Source organism: Emydura macquarii, unplaced genomic scaffold (genome assembly GCF_026122565.2).
Source record: "Emydura macquarii macquarii isolate MOO-44397 ecotype Brisbane River unplaced genomic scaffold, CSIRO-AGI_Emac_v2 contig_1027, whole genome shotgun sequence".
Lineage (NCBI taxonomy): Eukaryota > Metazoa > Chordata > Testudines > Chelidae > Emydura > Emydura macquarii.
The window spans coordinates 4,356,316-4,379,985 of NW_027131164.1; the positions used below are offsets into that span (position 1 = coordinate 4,356,316).

The following is a 23,670-nucleotide window of genomic DNA, read 5'->3' on the forward strand; positions in this document are numbered from 1 at the left end:
TAGGATAACACTCTTGAAATATGTAAAAGGGTGCTAATCACGGGTGGATGATACATTTTTCTCCTTAACCACTGAGGGCAGGACAAGACGTAATGAGCTTCCATTGTGGCAAAGGAGATTTAGGTTAGACATTAGGAAAAACTACAGCTCAACCCTGGTTTGTGGGGATTTGGCCTTTGGTAGCAGCAAGGATATTTCAGTCTCCAAAGCCCTTTCAGTTCCAGATCCCCCTGCTAAGTCTTCCAATTAGTGCAACAGAGGTACAGGGCATTGGGTCTTGGATTGTTTTGGTTGGTGCTCAAGGATGTTCTGCTCCAAGGGTAAGGAAGTCACCTGAATGTTACAAAGCAAAGTAAAACTACTGGATGTTGTAAAATACTTGGTGTCCTCACAACTGAAATGTCTCTGTTTTGGTAACAAATAATCAATATTATTTACATTTTTGGAGGCCTTGGACCAAAATAGCAATGATGAGTATCCCTGTTAGGGTTAATCTACACTTAAACTCATAGCGACACAGCTGTATCAGTACAGCTATGCCGCTGTAAGAGCTCTTGTGTAGCCACGTTACAATGAGAGAGAGCTCACCCGCCAGCATAATAAAACCACCTAAATGAGTGGCTGTAGCTGTGTCAGTGGGAGATGCTGTCCTGCCGATGTAGCACTGTACACACAAGCACTTAAGCCGGAAAAACTTATGTCACTCAGGGTTGTTTTTTTTAATTGGTGTTTTGGGGAAAATTTGGAATTTCTGCACCATCAGTCAGCATTTGATGCAGATGTGTGCAACAAGTATTTGTAACTTCATCGCAGCTGGATCAACTAGCAAATGTCCCTGCAGTGGAGACCAAAATCAAATCTGTGAAATTTGCAGTATTTGCTAACTCCAAGCACTCAGAAGTCATAATCAGTCCCCCCCTTCCCCCCTTCCCCCACCGTCCACACACACACACACACCATAAGATTTAAAATATAATACATTTGGAGTTCTCTTTATTTGACTTCTGGCTTTTGAACTGTGAGGGGTGATGTTTTCAAGTTTATCTCTAGAGCCCTGTGTTTTTTGCAAATGTGAAATAAAAGGAATTAAAATGAAAAATTACCTATAAAACAAAATAAAATGAAAATTTAACCTGCAGCCGTGGCTCATGTACTCAGGGGCTTGGCCCAACTCCCTGCTCCAGGTGTTGTGTTGCGCATGGGATTGCAGTGCTGCTCACTGGAATTTAGTCTGGTTACCTCCCCCGCATGCCGCCCATCATGATGGAGGGGCAGCTGGGCCAAACCTGAATGGCACTGTGTCCACATACACCAGGCTGTAATGTCCAAACTGTGGAGTTCGGCCCAGCCCCGCAGGACATGAGCAGTTGTTGTGAGGAATGCAGGGTGGGCTCGTTCTGCACCCTCCTCTGAGGGACAAGACCCGACCTCCCCAGATTGGACCTCCCGCTTCACATCCTGTCCCGAGCACCTCCCATGATAAAGTGTAATAAAATGAAATTCCCAAAAAATAAAATGAAAAACTAAAAAAGTTAAAAATAATTTCATAGAACTCTACTTAACTGGACAACCACATGGACTAGAAACTTTCTTTTTCTTTTCTTTTCTTAATGAAAGGGTCTGGGGCTTAAAAAAACATCAACTGTGACTAAAAATGGCAACAGCATTGGTGGTGGCCAAGAGGAGTTGAAAAATGTGAAGATATCCAGAAAAGAGGATTGAATCTTAAAAAATCAAATAAGTCATGATTGCAGAGCCATTCTGATGATTTTGTGGGGCCTGCCTCATGATTTGTAACCTGTTTGTAACCTGTACTGAGAAACGTGCTTCATTTTTTAAACGAAAGCTGAGAAATATTGTGTGACTCACAATCAACTCATGAGCATGGGCAACAGCGATTGACAGACACAAACAGGCAGACAGAGGTACACAGGTGATCCTACGAAGTCAAAGATGAGGCAGTAAGGGGAAGCTTATGCTACAGCTGCCTGTGGTTAAACAAGACTTCAGTCTTGGGAGTGCCAGGCTGACAACCTTCACCACCATGAAAATGTATTTATTTGTTGATATAATTTGGCAGACTTTGAAGTGCATTGCTATTGGGAGATGCCTGCCCAGGTGTCTGCTGGTCTAAGATTCCAATCTGCTCTTGTTTTGCTGTCTCAGATGGTAAGGTGCCAGCTCCTTTTACATCTTCTCCATCTAAATTAATGGGACTAAGGAAATCAGCCAGAGATAAAAATGCCGCTAAAAGAGGAACTCAGTCAAACATGTAAATATTTGGGGTGTGTTTATGCTTTCCATAGCTCCAGTGCAGAGCTTTGTAACCCTTAGTACACAGAGCAGTTTCTAAGTGTTATCCCTGGAAAATGCTCAGTGGTCTAAGGCCTGGGAGTTGCTCACCAGTCTGTTGTATGTGGGCACTTGTCCTGTAGATAGTGAAGGGTTTCCAGTGGTTGTATCAAATGAGAGAAAACATCAGGGCATGATTGAAAAGTTCCAGAGAAATCAACAGCAAGGAGCAGTGTAAGGAAGGACCAGCGGGAGGATGGAAACAGCAGAGGTAGCACTTTTCTAGGTGCAGAAAAACTGGCAGTTGGGAGAAGTCCAAATAAGAAAGCATCTGGGAATAGTTGCATATATGTGTTTCATGTGTGACTTTGGCTTTGACTTTGTTTTATTTATTTATTTATTTATTGGAGGAGTAGGCAAGGGTATATGTATGGTTGATGTGTTTCAAAGTGAGAAAGTAAAGGTTTGATCCTGAAAACATTGACATCCATTATTAACTTGATTGCCTGACCAGTATCAGTTTGCAAAATCAGGCCTCAAAATTTAATAACCTATTTTTGGGTTTATTTAATTTCTACAGAAGAACAAAGACTCATGGTCCAATCTGTATTTTCATGACTTCAGCTGCTATAGGTGCCAAATAAAAGTACATCCAGATGAGGATCGAAGTCCTTCTTCTGTGCAGAACTGCAAATAAGGGCAAATACTGAATCACCTGTGCTGCCAATATTCTGTATCTATCAGAGGGCAAAGGTTATTAAGTGGGGGCAGGAGTCCTTCTGTGACAAATAGACTGACTGACAACCATTCTGACACAATTTCGTTAGTGGATTGTTTTATTAAAGGTAATGACAGTGGGCGGCACTATTAGCACGATTTTTAAAGGCAGAGGGAAATAGGCAAAGTACGAATGGAACAGCAGTGCCCATTTCAGCTTGTGACAGAGGAATCCGTAAAGTTAGTTCATAGTCAGATGAATATTTTCAGTACAGCAAATGCAAACAGGAGAGAGAGGAATTTGTAGGATGATTTTCTCAAATCTCTTACTAAGCAAAGTAGTCGTGGCCGAGTGGTTAAGGCGATGGACTAGAAATCCATTGGGGTCTCCCCGCGCAGGTTCGAATCCTGCCGACTACGGTTTCGTTTTTTCCCCGGCTTGTTTTTTCCTCCCTTGCAATATAAGCAACCGCCCCCATGGGGCAGAGCGGCAGGAAAGCAGGCCGGGGGAGCCGTGCCAGCCGCGGGCGTGCCCAGCACGGGAAGGGAAGCAGGCTCCCTGCGCGGCGGCAGCCAGCCGCTTGCTTGGCCCAGGCGCGATCTCAAGAGGGACGGGGGACGCCTGGCCAGGCCAGAGCGAGCCGAGCCGAGCCGTGCCGTGCCGTGCCGAGCCGTGCCGTGCCAGCGGGGGCTGCGCGCTGCGGGGCCGGGCCGGCACAATGCAGCAGGGCGCGGCGCCTGCCGTGCTGGTCACCAGCAGGTGAGACGGGCCCGCGGGGAACTTTCCCCGGGCCGCGGCAGCAGGTCCCGCGGGGCTGGGAGAGCCGGGGGGGGGACCCATGCGCCGCCCCCCGCTCCCTGCCTGCCGCGCCCCGGCCGTGCCCAGCTGCGAGGGGCCAGCGAGCGCCGAGCGGTGCGGCAGCTGCTCGCTCCCTGCCCGGGCGGGGCGGTGGGTCCGGCCCTGGCCGCAGCGGCGGGGATCCGGCTGGGATCCGGTTTCCCGGCCGCAGAGGGGGCGCTGCTGCGTGGGAGCTGAAGGAGACGTGGTCGCCTGGCGCTAGTGGAAAGGCGCAGGCTCCGAATTGCCTGCCTGGGACCTCCCACGGCAAACGTGGCCGGCTGGCCCCGCTCTCCCGGGCTGAGTGTCACCATGCTAAGGCCTGGGCGCGCACACGCGTGGGGAGCGGGTCTGTCCCCGTCCCCGTCCCCCCGCGGTGCGGGACTCGCAGCAGGCGCTGGGGCTTGGCGGGTTTCCGCGCTGACACGCGGGTTTTGGCAGACGCGGAGCTGTGGCAGCAGGGACCGTCCAGGCAGCGGCAGCCAAGCGAAACTTTCTGCCAGTCCTGTTCTGGGGCTGCATGGCACTGCCAGTGCCGCCTTCTTAATCCGTGCGCATTCATCGCTTTTAATGTCTGCCCTGCTGGGAATTCTGGATGTGAGATTAGAAATGGAAAAGCTGTGGTTTCTCTTAAGATGGTTGAGGCTCTGTGCAGCTGTCTTACTATATAGCGCTGTATAGCAGTGTAAATCCATCAACATTATTTATAATCCTGTACAAACAGGAGATGGGACGAGCACAGGCTGCTTTATGGGTCTTCTTTGGGGCCTAAGACAATTTTACAAGTGTGTGGTTACACAAAATCTTGAATACCAACATTCCTCACTTTTCAGTAAAGGCCTAATACCACCAGGTGCTGACAGCACTTGGTTGCTTGTAAGAGATGCTCACAAAATTATAATAGAAACCTAATTTATTTTAAAAATAAGTTTAGAATTTGCAGAACGCAGCAAAAATTGCCATGTTCCTAAAATTGTGGGATCAGCAGGTTTGTTTGCCTGCTTCTTGGAGTGTATGTTTCAATGGGATTCCTAAACTTTAGGGCCAGAAGTATCCGTAATTTACAATCATCCAGTCTGTATAACACAGGCCTTTGTACCATCCCATGTAATTTGCAATCTTCCTTCTTTTATATTATCCCAGTGGTAGCCCCTGGCTCTGCTGGGTTCCAAGGATGTTTTTCTTCTTCTAGAATGTTTCAAGGGGGCACTGATTCATTAGCTTCTGTTTAAAAAATAAAGTGAAATTATAGCAAAATTGGGCACATGCAACTCTTTTGGTCACTTAACTTTTTAAAATGTGTATCTTCCCATATATAGTAAACAACCACTTCCATATGTAGGACAAGCCTAATGGCAGATCTGTAGAGGGCTGTTTTGGGGCTGTTGGTGGCAGGTGTGAGCATTTTTTGATTATTAGTGGGCGAAACAATTCTTCACCTTTTTCAGTTTTGATTAACACCCCCTCCCCCACTTTCTCACAACCATAAACACAGACAAAGGGATTTTACCTACATTTTAAAATGTAACCTCTTGGGCTGAGACAAAGCCTCGGACATATCACTTTCACAAGAGGAGATTTGAAACAACATGAAAACTTAGGTTATATAATGGAAGAGTCATCAGAAACTGAGTATCTTGCTGAATCGGGGTCTTAAACGCAAGTCTCACTTTAAGCACATGAGTATTTGTATTGACTTCAGTGGGAAGCTCTCCTGCTTACATACCTTGCTGAATTGGGGCCAGGCTTACTGGGGAACTATGGGTTTGATCCTTCAAACTTCCCATAACTTCACTCCCATGCATGTTAGGTAGGATTGGGCCTATACTAGACTCAAGTTCTGCAAGTACTTTATTCATGTGTTTAACTTTGCTACTGTGGCTACTTGCTGTAATAAAATTAAGCATGAGCATTAGTGTTGACAAAATCAGGGCCCTAAAAAAGTAGTTTTTTTTAGCTTGTGTGGAACAAGGTACAGTAGAAATATCATCTTTTTGTTCTGTGTTTGTACAGCACCTGCCACGGTATGGTCCTGGTTCATGATTAGGAATCCTTGCTGAAATCATACCAGTAATAAATATTTAATCTTGTAAATTAAATATAGGAAAAAATCTGCATGTGCTATGGGTAGTACCTATTATCAGATGTGTATAGACCAGCCTTCATCTTTATTTCTGTTTCTATTCTACTGTAAATTTGGTGATATTTAACTAGCTTTACTGCCAGGGGTATCATTTCAGAAAAATGATAGGAAAGGGAGACCAAAGTCAGTATATAGAACATTATATGTGATTATGTCCTATCCTGCAAAGTGTGGGTGGGATAAAGTGGACGATATAATGTTGCATGTAGATCCATGACAAGTCTGTGTGGGGAACCAAGATCTGGTGGGGAGCAACTGCCTCCATTGCCCCAAAGCACCTGACGCCCCTGTTTATTACTGTGAGTAGTCACATTGAGATCAATGGAATGCTTAATTTAACCATAAATCACTTCTGTAATGTTGCAGGATTGGGGCCTCGGATTGTAAACTCTTCTGGGCAGGGATTGTCTCTTACTCAGTGTGATTGTATAAGGCTGAGCATGGTAGGGAAACCCTGAGTGCTAGCAAAACTCAATTAATGACAATAATGATAGATACAAAATGTCCTGCGGACATTCATTTTGAAACTTAAGCAATTCAAAAAACTAAAGTAGCTTCAAATAATGCATCTGCCTGAATTTCCCTGCTGATTCTCGTGGTTTTAGAATCACAATTTCCTAATTAAAAATCTCTCTCCCTCATTACTGTGGGAGAGATTTGCACAAACAGGGAAACTGCATCTGGCAACAATGATGATGAAACTGACCGTACACAAAGTGTTGTCAAAGGCACAAAGTTAACAAACTGCAAACATAAGTATAATTTTCCTCTCTAATCTCTTTCAGTTATAGTAATCTTAGCTGTTACTTATAACAATATGAAAAGCCCAAAATCATTACAAATTTTGTTTTTTGGTGAAAACAAGGAGAGGCCTGTAGCACCTTAAAGACTAACAAATTTCTGCAGGCATCAGCTTTGGTGGGCTGCAACCCACTTCGTCAGATGCATGAAGTAAGAAATGGAAATCTACCAACTTCATGAAAAAACTCACACTTCATGCATCTGAGGAAGTGGGCTGCAACCCACGAAAGCTTATGCCCGCAGAAATGTGTTAGTCTTTAAGGTGCTACAGACTCTCGTTGTTTTCACCAGAAACAGAACTTAGTCAAAACTACCAGCCTACTGAACTGTTGACTAACACTTACAGCTGCAATCTGAATGAGTAAACATTTGGGAAGTGTTGTATCTACTGTAAATCTATATTTAAAACAAAACAAAACATTTTACTGTCACATGTCCCTTAGTCAGCATTGTTAGCTGCCCCTAATGGAGGAGACACTCCAAATAACAGCCATAATTTACATGTGAGTGAAGCCATCCCTTGTGCAAGCATCTAGACAGTATGAGCCAAATTCTGTTCTCTTACATCACTACAACCCTGGTAAAGTGAATGCACCAGTGTAAATGTGAACAGGATTTGGCTTAATATTAAAATAAGTCTTTGCCAGTGTTTAGGGAATGAAAATGGAATTTGGACAAGCTAGAATATCACATAAAACGTATAACATTAAATACCTAGGGTGAAATCTTGACCTCAGTGAAGTCAAGGGGGCTAAGAATATACCCCTAATGTTTTTAACACAATCTGTAAAGAGGGGTGGTGAGAAATTTGGCTTTTGTGCTTGTTTGTTGCTTGATGATTTATAAACAAATCTCAGTCTTTTTGTTTAAAAAAATAATTCAGATTGGTTTTTACATTAGAAATTCAGGTCTTGTCTACTCTGGAAAACTCATCAGTATCTAAGGAACTAGTTATATTATGTCATCATGTAAAACCATACAGGGAAGCCTGACCTGTTGAGAGGGGGAGGGATTTGTAGTTAGATTATTTAAAACTCTTTCCTTTCTGTTTTTTTTTAAACACATTTAAAACGTCAATACCTTGTGAACACTTGGAAGAAAGGCTGTCTTTGTTGAAGATTCCACAGCAACTGAGGTGTGGGAACTCTGGACTCAGCCTCAAGAAATTGTCAAACAAATGCAGGGACAGTCAGACTTGTTATTCCTGTTGTTTTTAAGGGGAAAAATAAGGAGGGGGAAAAAAAGCATTTAATTAAAAAGAAACTCAATTTATTAAAACCCTCTTTTCATTTCACAGGAAAGAAAAGACTTACAGGAAGATACATGTTCAATGAATGTTTAATGCTATTGATGACAAAAGCTTGTGGTGGACCAAATTCCTTTTTTGTTGTTAATGTAAAGCTAGCGTTACACCAACAGTGTCAGTGGAATTACTGTAGATGTTTTCCTCTGTTTCAACAGTGTTTCATATGTGTGCATAGTGTTTTATTTTACAGCCAGTGAAAATATACTTATGTTTTGCTGATCACCAAGTTCCTTTTGCCCTTATAAAATCTTGAACAAGGGGTGTAATGTGATGCTGGCATTCCCTCTTCAGACATGTCATAGATTACTTGGGGTAGCTTCTCAGATATGGAACCAGGTGGGAGATAATACTGTGGATCCTAAAATGGCAGAAGAAGAAAACCGGGTTGGAACTGGACTAAATGAGCATATTGATTGTGTTCTTCTTGTCTAACTTTTTAAGCATCTTGGAAAACGTGTGTATGTTGAAGCATTTGCCAAATAATTTTAATTTCCCCTTGTGTAAAACATCACCTTTGATCTTACTAAACCAAAGCATGATGTCACTGCTCAGTAACATTTCCTTGATCTGTTAGATTTGTACCATTTGCTAACAGTCTTCATCTTTCCCTTTTTCTCTTTCAGCAAACATAGCTACATTATCTGAGTACTGTACACAAGGTTAAATTATTAACCTTTTTACACTGTAAAATATTGTTAAATAGATTTTTTGCATTAAAGTGTCTTAATTTATTTGGGCAAACTGAGATAGAGTTGCTCATGGTTTTGTTAACATAGCTTTCTTTTGCTTGATCCCTTTGTCATTAGCTTTTAGGGCAGTGAGTAATCTTTCACTGCACTCTCTGTCAGAAATATCATTACTGCTACCATCTGGGCCTTTGCCTACTTACCCTGTATAGCTGCATTCTGTGCAGAACTTGGGCACCAATGAGAAGTGTTATAGAAATGAGTTTCAGATGTTAGGGTCAGATTCTCAGCTGATGTAAATTGGGATATCTCTGTGGCAGTCAAGGGAGCTACACCAATTTACACCAGGTTGTGATCCAAATTTCTTTTATACACAGTGTGATACAGCACATGCACATCGAGCCATTCTTTTTCTCCCTTGGTTCCTCTTTCCCACTCCAAACTGATTTATAGCGACGTACAACACTTGGGGCTTGTCTACAATTGAAACACTACAGTGGCAGGGCTGCGGGGCTTCGGTGTAGACACTTCCTACAATAATGGGTAAGGTTCTCCCATCAGCATCTGCCTGAGATAGAGTAGCTAAGTCGACAGAAGAATTCTTCCATCGACTTAGCACTGTCTATACTAGGGGCTAGGTTGGCTTAGTTGTGTTGCTCAGGGGTATGGATTTTTAACATGCCTGAGCAACGTAGCTGGGTTGACTTAACTTTTGAGTGTAGACCTGGCCTTAGAATGATTGCATGTTGCCCTACATGTAGGTATAGCCTTTCTGAGAATGTCGGAACAGTGGAACATAGCGGCCTGGTGTATACTCTACAGTATTTGCCATAACATTATAAATTCCAGTGTACTGCACTATTTAGTGTACTACTTTTTTTTCAAACCTCCTTCAGTTAAGCCTTAACCATACACCACAACAGAACAAAAATATCTTGAGGGCATTGTCATGTTCCTGTTAGGAAGGATAGGTCAGTGACTAGGGCACTTGTCTAGGACTCAGAACATCCAAATTCAATTCCCTTCTCTGCCACAGACTTCATTTGTGACTTGCGCAAGTCATTTAGTCTCTGTGCATCCCCAAATGTAAAATGGGGAGAATACCACCTAGGGGTGTTGGGAGGATAAAGACTGAGGCACTTCAATACCATGTTAATGGGGCCATATAAATACCTAAAGTGGATAACTGTCTACTAGTTAATCTGTCTAAAATATCTTAGACTTGATTTTGTCCTAGTGGATAGGAGATCAAAGTACGAATTGGTATTGACCTACCGCTGAACTGACACATCTGAGGTGGCAGCTGTTTAACTAGGCACAGCAACAGCGTTCAATGATCAGAATAGGAAGATGGATGATAGTGTTATAGGATAGTGAATTGGAGCATCTTTCATGTCACGTGGATGTCTGGTATACTCACTGGTCCCATTTGCTTTTGAAATGGTGCTGTGGTAACTCGAGATGGTCACTGAAGTTCTTTTTGGAAGAAGAGTTTCATTTACCTTGGAATAAACAACTTAAATTAATAATATCTAGCATCAGCCCAGCTAAATTTTGAATCAATTTCTGATTAGCTAGTAGTTCTCAAAGCATTTCTTCATCTAACCTGCCTCGTTTACATCACAAGCAACAACCAGCACAATTTCAGTGCTCTGAAGAAAACTCTGAAGCACGTAAATCGATCAGTGTGATAGAAGGGAGGGAGACACTTGGAAAGAAGCAAAAAGAACTGTGAAATGTGACCTGTTTCCAAGCACACTCCCATATTGGACAGCCGTATTTAAAACCGAGGCCAAGTTTGCAAGTCCCAGACACAGCTGCTGTTTTAAAACCCACCAAGTAATGTGTAATCCAGTTCTTCTCCAGATCCAAAATACTAACTTGTCAGTAGGTCTGGCCTTATGATTTGTGGACTCCTTATAAAGGCAAGGCCTCAATCTGTCAGAGAAGGAATAGGCTGGCTGACAAACTGCAGAGCTGAGGCTTTCTCTTCATTGCCAAAAGGGAGGGGTGTGGGTAGGTGGGTGTGTGGTCTGGTCTACGCTAGAAAATTAGATCAACCCAGGTAAATTGCTCAGGAGCATGAAAAATCCACCTACCCACATCCAAGCCAAAGTAATGCTTGGTGCGTAGACAGTGCTAGGCTCATAGAATTCTTCTGTTGACCTAGCTACTGCCTCTTGGAGAGGTGGATTAAATAGATGAGGGGAGAACACCTCCCGTCACTGCAGTGAGTGTCTACACTGAAGTGCTACAGTAGTGCAGCTGCGCAGTTTAAAGTGTAGGCATGGCTGATGTGTGTGTCACTGTGAGAGAGCTATTGCGCAATAGTTATATCACTGAAAAATCCTAATAGACACTAGGCACTATAGATTTTGCTGCTAGTAACTAGGTGAGGTACCACCCCCCCCACCCCCCACACACACACTGGGGTTGACCTTGCCTAGTTGCTGTGGTAAAACTACAGTGCTTTATCTCCACTAGGACTTTACGTTAGGATAGCTTCTGCGCACTAGTTATCCCACGGTAATAACACATCGTTTTTTTTATCTGCGAAGACAAAGCCTTGGAATCTGATTCTCTCTTTAGCTCTCAAGCACATGTTCACAATGTGTCCCCGGCTGTCTCTGCTTTCAAGCACATTCCTGTTTTTGCCATTAGTGCTCCTTATTCCCTCCTTGCTTGGGCAGAACTCTCAGGGTGAAATCCTGGCCCCTTGAAGTAAGTGGCAAAACGCCCATTTACTTCAGTGGGGCCGGGATTTCACCTTCAGTCGTTCCTGTGGACTTGGCCTGAGAAGGGAGAGTTGCGTAGGGTCTTATGTGAATTTTAGCCAGACACAGCTCTGCTTATACCTCAAGGTGTAAAATCCAGGGGCTCTAGTCTCCTGTCCCAGGATATGAGTAACTTTCACTGTAGCTGTAGAATAAATATGAAATTAGAGAATTAAAGTTGGTTTAAGTTTGATTAAAGAAATATGTGTTTTAATGAAAGGGCCTGGCTAGCAAGTAAAGGAAAAGCCAGGAAAGTAGAGTTATATGGCTAAAAGGAAAGAAGTAGGAAGGATGTCTGGTTTAAAGAATAATTCATGAAAAAAGGGAAAGTTTCTAAGAAGACGGACTCTGACTGATAGGGGTGATTGCAGAGGTTTTAAATAAGACAGAGAATTTGTCTTAAAAAAAGAGCTAATATGGGCCTTCCCACCCCACATACCAGTGTTATCTGAAACATTAGGACCTATGTGAACCCAAGTGAAAAGAAAGAATTGTTGGTCAGCAAGAAGCAGAGGAAGAGATAGGGAGGAAAGGCCTTGGGAAGAAAGGAGTTTGTAAATCTTACCTGGATTAAGACTGGAAATAAAAGTGAACTATCTCAAATTGGTTTTTAGCTGAAGTCAGTAATTGTCAATGACATCACTTGTTTAATTTTTATACCTCTTAATCTCTTGAAGTGTTCATTGCTAATACCTGCCTGACCATGTTGGAGCTGACCAATATGTGTCTAAGGACCACTGGGGTTTAGCCCTTTTGTAAATATTTTGATCAAATGCTTATAAATGTTTTGCTACTGTAGGGATGCAGTACATTGCTTATTATTTAGACTTTTTATGCATGTTTAGAGTAATTGTATAAATGCCATTTGGCCTTTGGGTTTAATAATGGAATTTATGGTTAAATTAGGGTTGTGATAATATCCTGCATAAATAATAATAATTCCAACAGTCGTCAATGGAAGAAATGTGTTTTCCAGAGAGGAGGATCAGGCCTAGAGGTTCCCTCCCATAATTCACTGTGACAACAAACAATCTTTGCAGCAATAATAATTTTGGTTGCTTTGGCCCCTGTGGTATTTGTAAAGAAAAAGTATTCTAAGATATGAATGTTTGAAGCAGACTTTAGTCAAGGAGGGTGAGGCTGATGGTCCTTTCTCCATCTCATCTCTGGGTGGAGCATGCAGAAGGGTGAGCAAACAGTGGGTAGTTCATTTATGCCCATTTAGGCGCTGTGGCCGTTAAAATCTATAGACCTGCTTGTAGTGATTTGAATGCTATCAAAAGTGGTTTTACTTTGGTTAATTGAAGCTGCTGTTCCTTGCAAAGAGTGCATACATTTTAAATAAGAAACAAGAGTACCACAACGTACAATAGAAGGAATTTTTCAGTAGGACTGTAGAGGATGATTAATCTTTTTACAGATAATCTCAAATAGTACAAAGTGAAAATTAAAATTTAATATATATTTAAATGGGATTCAGGCACTTTTGAAATGGAAGTTAGGTGCTGATCTACATCTTTAGGTACCTAAATACATTTGAAAATATGGCCCTTAGGCTAAAATCCTATGGACGTTAGTAATATATTGGAAAGTTTCTTTTGCATGCAGCAAATGTAAAGTTTGCAATTAAAATGAATGCAAAATACTTCTAAGTCTTGATGCTGAAGTGTGTGGTTTTTGCAGTGTGTTTTGTTAGGCTTAGTGTAGTCAGTGTTCCTGTAAATATTTATACATTACATAAGCAACATTTGTTATTTCTTTCATAGCATAACTGGCGGTGTTGCTATATTTTCACTAAATAGGAATGGTTTAAGAACCAAATTTAATTCCTGCTCCAAAGCCTATTAAAAGGGGAGTCTTTTCATTGTATTCAGTGGACCTTTGATCAAATGCTCTCTGAGGCAAACAATGAGGAGTTTGTCAGTGCTATCTATATTTGAACCGACTTTTTCTTTTTGTTCGTAGGCCAGTTCAGAATGCTCACACAGGGATAGACTTGTCAGTGCCAGAGTATCAGGAAATCCGTGGGAAGATGATGTCCGGCCACGTGGAATATCACATTGTAGCTGTTACCCGACTGGCTGCATTCAAATCAGCAAAGCACAAACCTGAAGATGTGGTTCAGTTCATGGTAAGTAGTTAGTCATTGCTATGTTTGATAGAGAAATCTCTTGTCTAAATCAGGGTTCATTATTTTGATACTGTTGTAACATTACATGTTTGATCATGTTTACAATCTTCAATATGACAGTGCAGTCTGGGCTGTTACAGAAATAACAGTGCTTTGCATCTGTGATTATGCTTTTCACCCAAGCATTTCAAAGGACTTTACAAAAGTAGTGAATATTATCTCCACTTAAGACATGGAGCACACATTTCCTACTCTATCTTCAACATCTTTTGAGGCTACCTATGCTCCCCAAGCTGTTCTTGCTAAGTAATAATATGATTTCTTTAATTTAATATGTACTCTACAGTGAGATTAGTCTATTTCTCTGTTTCTTGTTAGTCATCCTGGCATTTCACCCTTCTTGGGGAAATCATAAAGTAAAGCTGATGTATAGGAATGGAATTTTATCCAATCAAATATTTTTTTGCTCAGTTGACCCCTGACTTTGTTATAAAATAGTCTGCGCATGTGAAAGTAATTTTAAACCCTGGGTTTGACGGTGATAGGATATATGCTTCACATTGGTTTACTGTTGCCAATTGTATTATCGTAGCACCTTGGAATTAATCATAGTCTAGGACCCTATTGTGCTAGGCACTGTGCAAACAGAGAACTCCTGCCCCATGGAGCTGACAATCCGAGTATAGGACAAGAGACGCCAGATGGATACACACAGACAGAGGAGTAAAAGGGAACAATGGGACATTATTGGTCAGCATGACAGGCAGTGGTCTCAGCACACCAGCAGCCTAACCGCTGTCAAGTTGTTTTGTAGGCATCATGGCAAAGGAGAGTTTTGAGGAGGTTTTCAAAGGAGGATAATGAAGTAGCTTTGTGCATGTTCGTGGGGAGAGTCCCCCAAACATGAGGGGCAGCATGGGAGGAAGCACGAAGGTGCTCATTTGAAAATATAACAAGTGGACAGTGGAGGCTGGATCACGGGTCTATCAGAGTCAGGAGTTGACCTTTCGACAGTGAATGAGAGATGATAGGTAGGGTGGGGATAGGCTATGATGGGCTTTGAAAGTGAAAGCTTATGTTTGATGTGACGAAGGGAGAGCCAGTGGGGAAGTTTGGCCTGCGTTATATAGGAAATCAGACTAGCTGATTACAATGGTCCCTTCTGGCCATGGAATCTATGAATCTGTGATTCAGAGCAATTGGTGACATGAACGAAACGATGGGGTAGGAAAAGGATCTTTGCAGCAGCATTCTGAATGGACATGAGCAGGGCAAGATTGCATTTGTTGAGGCCAGAGAGGAGGATGTGGTAGTAACCAAGATATGAGATGATAAAAGCCTGGATGAGAGTTTTAGCTGTGTGGATGGATCAGAAAGACTGCATTTTTTTGTGTTAGCTGACGTATTCAACAAAGGAAGTATGAATTGAACTGATTGTTTCTGGTCATCACGTCCTTCAAGATTTTAAAAGTAATAGAGCTCATCCTCTCACACTGAGTTTTTATTCATAAATTGGAAGAGGAAAACAAGCTTCCCTGATTTTTCAACTCCCAGTTGGTTTCTTAACTCTGAATGAACTAGTCATTGAACTGAACTAGTTGATTAACTGAAATGAAGAAAATAGTTTTTCTGCATTTGCAAAAGAGCCTACTGCCAAAAGTTGGTTTAGCATTTCATAAGAATGTAAGAATGGCCATACTGGGTCAGACCAATGGTCCATGTAGCCCCAGTGTCCTGTCTTCCAACAGTGGCCAATGCCAGGTGCTTTGGAGGGAATGAACAGAACAGGCAATCATCAAGCTAGCCCTCCCTTTTCGTCCACTCCAGCTTCTGGCAATCAGAAGCTTGGGACACCCAGAGCATGGTTTGCATCCCTGACCATCTTGGCTAATAGCCACTAATGGATCTATCGTCCATGAACATATTTAATTCTTCTTTGAACTCAGTTATAGTTTTGGCTCTCACAACATCCCCTGGTGAGTTCCACAGGTTGACTGTGAGTGGTGTGAAGAAGTATTTCCTTATGTTTGTTTTAAACCTGCTGCCTATTCATTTCATTGGGTGACCCCTGGCTCTTGTGTTATATGAAGTTGTAAATAACACTTCCTTATTCACTTTTTCCATACCATTCGTTGATGTTTTAATCATCTGTTTTCCAAGCTGAAAAGTCCCAGTCTTTTTGATCTCCTCTCATATGGAAGCTGTTCCATACCCTTAATAATTTTTGTTGCCTTTCTCTGTACGTTTTCTGATTCTAATATATCTTTTTTGAGATGGGGTGAACAGAAAATTTTAATTAATTTTTTATCCACCCGGATCTAATGGGAGGTCCAAGTTAAAGATGACATCCTGGTTATGTGCCTGACTGACAGGCAGGATGGTGGTGGTGTCCTTACTGATTGAGAAAAGAGGTACCAGGGAGGGCTTTTTTGGGGCCAGGGGAGATTAAGAACTCTGTTTTCACCTTGTTGAAATTAAAGTGACTGAGGCACTTGCAAGGAGATGTTAGATGCTCCTTAGTCAATCAACAGTCTAGATGGGCTCCTTAAATTGCTTGTACTAGTACCCTGGGGCAGGACATCTCTTAAGGGGACCAGCAGCCCTGTGACAGGCTGGGATTTTCAAAAGAGCCTAAGGGGGTTAGGCACCCAAATCCCATTCAGATTCAGTAGGATTTAACTCCTGTAGGCCTCTTTGCAAATTCCAGCTGAAGGTCCCAATCCTACACATACTTTTATACACGTACTTAACTTCACACACGTCTTAACTTCACACACGTGACTTCACTGGGGTTCCTTGGGTGTATCATTTGTAAGTTTCAGCCCTCACTTTGAACTTCTGGGCAGTTTTCCTAACCTTCCAACCTATTTTTGTTCATGATAAATTTCTTTGTGTTTCTAGCAACAAAATCCTTCTTGCTAAAGTGCATGTTGAATTTTCAAAATGAATGTTAATAGTTACAGATAAGTAGGGCTCCAGTCATGCAAATACACTTGTGTTTAGCTTTATTCACATGAGTAGTCCTTTTGAAGTTAGTTCACCATAGCCTTTGATGGTGTGAATTGGTGTATCTCCATTAAAGCCAATGGAATTATGCCACTTTACACCAATTGAGAATCTGGCCCAAGGATACTGCTCACATGAGTAAAATTAAGCATAAGTGTTTGCAGGATCGGGGCCTTGAAGAATTGTAGGCAATAGAAGAAAGTCATTTGAACAATTTTACAGATTAATAGTATTGATTTTTATTTACTTAACAGAATAAAAAAGATGTTCTAGATATTTAATCTTGAGTCTGGTACATGATAGACTATTCCAGCAGAGGGCACTTAAGCACTGTCTCAAATAATTTTGCATGGTGTAATAACATTCAGGCTTTCAGGTAGCAGATCAGCTTGGGATATAGTATTTAGCACATTCTGTATGCTGTATAACACATTCCTGTTGGTGGTGGTTGGAAGTCCACAGGGATTCTAAATGGGCTAATTAGTGATAGTGTACTAGAGTGCACATTTGCTCTAAATTCAATAGTGTAATTAAACACAAATTGAGACTTATGAATAGTTTGCATGTGTTCAGTTTGCATAGGAAGATTAACATTTTCTGGGGTGAAGAGAGGGGAAAAAAAGTAAGATTTAAGTTTTGTCTCATTCCAATGCTCAGTTTTAACATAGAGTGTAATATTTTGGTGGGTAGTTCTATGGATTGGCTGCTCTTTCATATTAGTTTAATACATTAACTTACTACTTATTATTACAATAAATTCTACATTTGAAATATTATGCACATCAGAATAGATTTTGCTATTTGAGGGCATTGAAGAACAGTACTAATTCTTTTGGAAAATAAATGAGGAATCTCCTGCCCCCATTCTGGCTATGTTTACATTACAGAGCCTATGCCATAGTCCCCTGGTGTAGACTCAGGACATGCCGACAGAAGGAGGAGTTCTGCCAGTGAAGTGTAACCCTCTGCCAATGGCCTAGGCCAGTGGTTCTCAATCTTTTTGAGGGTCACCAGCGCCTAGGGACCCAGGCAGAGCACTTTGCCGTGCTCCTTGCTACAGCCAGGGGGAGGGGAGCGTTGATCTCCCGTCCCCTTCGCTGCAGCAAGGAGTATGCACCGGTCTTTTAGCCAAACGGCAACGTGCTCTGCTTGGGTCCTTAGACAGCGGCTCCCTTCTGCAGCCAGTGGGAGGGGAGTGGCGGGCCACTTTGAAAGCCCCCGCTGGCCACTTTTGGCCATTGGGCCACAGGTTGGAACCACTGGCCTAGGCAGCAACAAGGGCCAGGTCCTTATTTTAGGGGATTCTCTACAGTTTCTTAATTTTTAACTTGAGCATCCACCAAGTCATCACTACCTATAACCACTCTGGGTGCCTCTGTTGGGCAAATCCGTACCCACTTGCAAGCACAGAGGTTTAAACAAACTTTGTGGTGGGGAAAGGAGAAAAGGGAAAAGCCAGATTGAAAAGGAAAAATATTTACCATTTCATAGCTTCCGCCATCATTCACCCCAGGGTGCATAAGTTACAGTTCCAAACAACTGGACCCTGAATGGCTGATGCAGTTTGTTCTGCTTGCCAGCCTCCCACTCTCAGTTCATGGGTCCCCAACTTCTTCCCTCACAGTTCGTTATTCCAAGAGTCTGGGAAAATCAGGGTCCCTGTTTTGTAGGCAGCTCTGGGGCTCTACCACTGTCCTGCTATATTGATTTCAGTAACTAGGACAGGGAGGCCTCACCAGAGTCACGGGATTAGGCTGACATAGACTCTTGCCACACATTCTCTGCTCTCTCTGTAGTGGTGCACTCTGTTGCTCTCACTCTGCTGCTGAAAGCTGTGCCCTGTGGGTGAAACCAACTGCTGCTTTGCTTTGCCTCCCGGGTGCTGTGGCTGGGCCGAACTGCTGTTTTGCTTTGCCTGCTGCTCAGATGACCAGAACTGCAGCTGGGCTCTGTGGTGAGCTCTGCTCACATAAAGCAATGACCAGTACAAGGACTTCAGTGGTTTTAAGAATCCATCAGAGTCCCTACCACCTATCAAGGTGTTCTCAGCACAGCATGTCCAGCCTTTGTACTTCTGTTGCCTGGTTCTGTCTGTCCCAGGCCTCTTACTCCACCTTGGCAAACATTGGTTTCATCAGGGTGACCCCTAAACCTCATCATTGTCCAGGCTTGCACAGGGGGGTTCCCAATAGGGTAAACTCAAAAATATGGGCCCCAGGTACCAAATGTAGCCAAATTATGCCCCAGTGTCCCCAAACTATCTGCAGTTAATATGTAAATAAGATGCTGTCTCGCTCAGTCGATGCCTCTGGTTGTCCAGCAGATGACAGCAGAGAGCACATTGATATTTAAATGAAATACAGCCTCACTCAGTCAGCTCCTCTTGCTCTCTGGAGGGACTCAGTTACCTCCCTTCTCTCATAGACCCTAGCGCACATCTACCTCAAGTGCGCCAGGCTGCAGCCCCTGTTCCAGCTCCTCCAGAACCTCCTGCTGAGGTTCTGGCTGCACTTCTCCCCGCACCTGTTCATCTACGCACACCCCATCCGTGGCCCCACAAAGTCGTGGGAGCTCCTCATCAACCTCCTCCTAGCCCTGGCCAAAATGGCCATCTACAAGACCAGGGAGAGGAGGTTGGCACGGGGGACGCTCTGTGACTGTGGGGCCTACTTTCGTTCCTTTCTGCACTCGTGCATCCGGGCAGAGTTCCTCTGGGCGGCGTCCGCTGGCTCCCTTGACACCTTCCGGGAGCAGTGGGCGCAGTCCGGGGTTCTCTGCTCGGTGTCCCATTCTGGTTTTCTTCGTTTGACCCTGTGACGCCCATGCCCCTTCCTGGTTTTTTCATTAGTTGTCCCCCGTACTCAGTTGTATCCTGGGCTCAGTGACTCCTTCCCTTAGGCTGGGGAAGGGGCCTTTAGCAGTGGGCAGGCCTGTGCCCGCCCACTCCCTGGTTTACAAATAGACTCATAGGCTTCAGGCCACAGGGTTTACAGTAGGAACACCACCTCCACAGGCAGCCGATTAAGTGCCCTTCTCTGTTGGCATAACTGCATCTACACTGGATTTTTTGGCAGCGTAGCTATGTCAGCTGGAGGGTGTGGGTTTTTCATACCCCTGACTAACCTAACTAGGCCGGTATACATTTTTAGTGCAGACCAGGCCTCTCTCTCACACACTCATGATTTTGGAAGGGATTCTGAAATGAAACCCTCTCCTGAATGCTCCTGGGACTTAGCTAAGGATTACTGTGTAGTGACTCCAGAATACCAGTGTGCTCTTTCCTTCTTCCTTTCCCTTTTCTTCTGCTGCTGCTGTTTGGCAAAAGAAGTATCCATCTATCCTAGGTGCCTCTGTAGCTTGTATCACGTTAGTATCTGGGTGCTCGTGTGCATTTAGATCCCAATCTACAGAACTGGTTCTGCAGTGCCCACAAGAAGTGAGTCTAAAATCCTAGTCAATCACTCCTCTGGGCTTCCCAATGTATCCTGTCAGTTCTTGGCTTGTTTAGATTACATGCTTTTTGGTGTAGGACTACTAAGTTTTCATTATTCAGCACCAAGCACATTGTCAGCACTATTCAAATAATAAATAATAATATAAAACTTTTTAAACTGACCATCCTGCTTGATGATAGTTCCAAGCTTCAGCATAACCATAGAAGTGTAGGACTAGAAGGGATCTCCAGATGTCATCTAGTTCCAGGGACTGCACATGGGAGGGAAAAGGGTACACTTTACCGGGGCCCGGAGGCCCTGTGGGGCCCAGCCCAGGCTGCAACCCCCATTACCATGAGGAAACAATTTTTCCTGGCTCATGAGATTGTATGTATGAGATGAGGGATTGTGGTACGTGTGTGGGAGGGACCTGTGTTACAAGTTTGTACTGGGCCCGAAAAAATTATGCTTTGGCCCTGTCTAGTTCAGTCCCCTGCACTCAAGGCAGGACTAAGTATTATCATTCTAGACATCTCTGATGGGTGTTTGTCTAACCTGCTCTTAAAAATCTCCAATGGCAGAGATTCCACAACCTCCCTAGGCAATTTATTCCAGTGCTTAACTATCCGGACTGTTAGGAAGTTTTTTCTAATGTTCAACCTAAGCCACCCTTGCTGCAATTTAAGTCCATTGCTTCTTGTCCTATCTTCAGAGGTTAAAGAAAACAATTTTTCTCCCTCCTTGTAACAACCTTTTATGTACTTGAAAACTGTTATCTTGTCCCCACTCCATCTTCTCTTTTCCAGACAAAACAAACCCAATTTTTTTCAATCTGCAATCTTATACTAAAACCGAGGTGGTTATTACATAAGTGTCTTTGGTAAATCTCAGTTTTCGTTCCTTTCTGTTTCTGTGCTTCAGTTCTGTGGACTTTCTTTTATCTTGGTGCCACTTAATAATATTTCATTCTCCTTCCTATACCCTTGGACATGGAGCCTGGTTCTCCTCTCATTTATCCCAATGTAAATGGAGAATCGGTCCACTGAAGCCATTGGGGTTACATGGGTATAGAACTAATAATAAATTGCAGGAGAATGAGATGCAAAGCGGCTGGACTGTGGTAGAGAATAACTACTAGACAAGCACAGCATTACTTATTTTAGTTACGTCAAACTCTCCAATTTCATCTATCCACATAGATTCATAGATTTTTATTTTTTTTTAAGGCCAGGAGGGGCCATTGTAATCATCTGCTCTGACCTCCAGCATAACTGTTCACCCAGTCATTCCTGTATCAGCCCCTGATTTCTGTTTGAATTAGAGTATCTCTTTTAGAAAGACATCTTGTCTGGAACTAAAGACTTCAAGTGATGAAGAATCCATTACATCACTAGGTAAGTTCCAATCGTTAATTACCATCACTGTAAAATTGTGCCTTATTTCTTGTCCTGCTTCCAAGCATTGGCTCTTGTTATGCTTTTTTGGCTAAATTAAAGAGCCCTCTGCCATCTGAGATCTTCTTTCTGTGTCGTACTTACAGATTTGTAGATTCCAAGGCCAAAATGGATCATGGTGATCATCTAGTCTGACTTCCTGTATAACACAAGCCATAGAACTTCCCCCAGATAATGCTTAAAGCGGATCTTTTAGGAAAACATCCTGTCTTGATTTAAAAATTGTCGGTGATGGAGAATCCACCATGACTCTTGGTAAATTGTTCCAATGGTTCATTACTCCAACTGTTAAAAAGCTATATCTTTTTTTCCAGTCTGAATTTGTCTAGCTTCAACTTCCAGCCATTGGATTATGTTAGACCTTTCTTTGCAAGATTGAGGAGCCCATTATTAAATATTTGTTTCCTGTGTAGATACTTATAGACTGTAATCAAGGCATCCATTAATCTTCTGTTTTGTTAAGCTAAATAGATTGAGCTCTTTGAGTCTGTCACTATAAGACATGTTTTCTAATTGTCCTGTTTCTTCAATTGTCCTTGTGGCTCTTCTCTGAACCCTTTCTGATTTATCAGCATCTTTCTTGAATTGTGGGCACGAGAATTGGACCCAGTATTCCAGCAGCGGTCACCCCAGTGCCAAACAGAGAGGTAAAATAACCTCTCTGCTCCTACTCACGATTCCTGCTTACGCATCCCAGGATTCCATTAGCTCTTTCAGTCATAGCATCGTGCTGGGAGATCATGTTCAGCTGATGACCCTCAGATCTTTTTCAGAGTCATTGCTTCCCAAGGTAGAGTCCCCCATTCTGTAAATGTGGGCTACATTCTTTGTTCTTAGATGTATATATACCTCCCTCCTCCCCCCCCTTCACCATCCCAGTATGGGGTTGTTTAAGATAGGGCAAATGTGCATTGTGGCATTTTATACATCTTTGGGGCCTGAGGCTCCTCAGTGCACCCTGAATTATGTCCCAGTGAGTATTCCCCTCAGACCCACTCAGACAAACCACCAGGAGCAAAGTTTTATTCTGTAAGGAAACATAGAACAGGATTACAGTCCAGCAGCCTCCTCTCCGCTTGCCTCATGTTCCCAGCTTCAGTGCTAACATTTCCTGCTGAGTGGGCAGAGGGTGCTTCCTGGCAGGAACCGGGGAGTACTCCCAACATGCAGCACTTTGTAATCCACGGTTTGTAGTTCCCACTGCTGCTGCTGAAGCACGCTGGACCTTGAGCTGCGTATGCCTTTGCAATTAGCTGAATTAAATGCATATTTTTTGCTTGCACCCAACTTACCAAGCGAGCCAGATTGCTCTGAATCAGTGGCCTGTCCTCTTTGTTATTTACCCCTCCTCCAGTTTTGGTGTCATCTGCAACCTTTATCAGTGATAATTTTATGTTTTCTTCCATGTCATCGATAAAATCGTTAAGGAGTTTTGAGCCAAGAACCAATCTCTGAGGGATGCTATTGCAAACACACCCACTGATAGACATTGATCAAGTCACCTCTTTCCCTTCCCTTGGTTAAATTAAATAGAGGTAATGACAAGTTCCGAGGTTCTGTGCTGGATATCAGGTACATCAGCAAATGTGGCAGACATTCAGACACCAACAGCGTAGTGCAGCTACCCACCAAGGCAGGGGAGCTGGAACAGTTTCTATAGTGGGGGTGCTGAGAGCCATTGAACCAAACTGTAAACCCTGTATAGGACGGAAACTATTTCAAGCCGGGGGCTGCGACAGCATCCCCAGCACCTTTAGTTCCAGAATCTGTGCACCAAGATTGGCAAATCTGCCTTAAAGAGAAGCAGCAAACTGAAGAAAATATCCCTATAGCTTTTTCCTAGGGAGCTCCCTGACCCCTCTCTGGGCAGGTAGCAAAGAATCTGTTGGTAGCTGAATGATAGGGGCCTGTGCTTTCAAAGAAGAATGTCTCAAGTTCTGATCCTCGGTGTGTACAACTAGCTGATGCCTATGCTGTGCTGGATTTTTATTTCATTACAACAGGGGATCCCAGTAATGCTGTGTGATGAACGACAAAGATGACAAGTTGACACCAGGCCAGATGGAAAGCTTTTTGGTACTGCATATC

The 23,670-nt window shown here is 43.1% G+C and overlaps 1 protein-coding gene and 1 non-coding gene across 2 annotated transcripts in view; both read left to right on the plus strand.

Moving 5' to 3' along the window:
• Positions 1 to 3,347: 3,347 nt before the first annotated feature.
• On the plus strand, positions 3,348 to 3,429 carry TRNAS-AGA (transfer RNA serine (anticodon AGA)). The gene has a single exon. It is a non-coding gene; the product is annotated as a tRNA-Ser (tRNA).
• An 82-nt stretch (positions 3,430 to 3,511) lies between these two features.
• HS1BP3 (HCLS1 binding protein 3) overlaps positions 3,512 to 23,670 on the plus strand; it is a 75,762-nt gene continuing 55,603 nt past the window's right edge. Inside the window, exons 1-2 of the mRNA XM_067544715.1 lie at positions 3,512 to 3,769; positions 13,523 to 13,688. Of these exons, the coding sequence (XP_067400816.1) occupies positions 3,729 to 3,769; positions 13,523 to 13,688 (207 nt within the window). The 5' untranslated portion in view covers positions 3,512 to 3,728. The remainder of the gene's footprint in view (positions 3,770 to 13,522; positions 13,689 to 23,670) is intronic.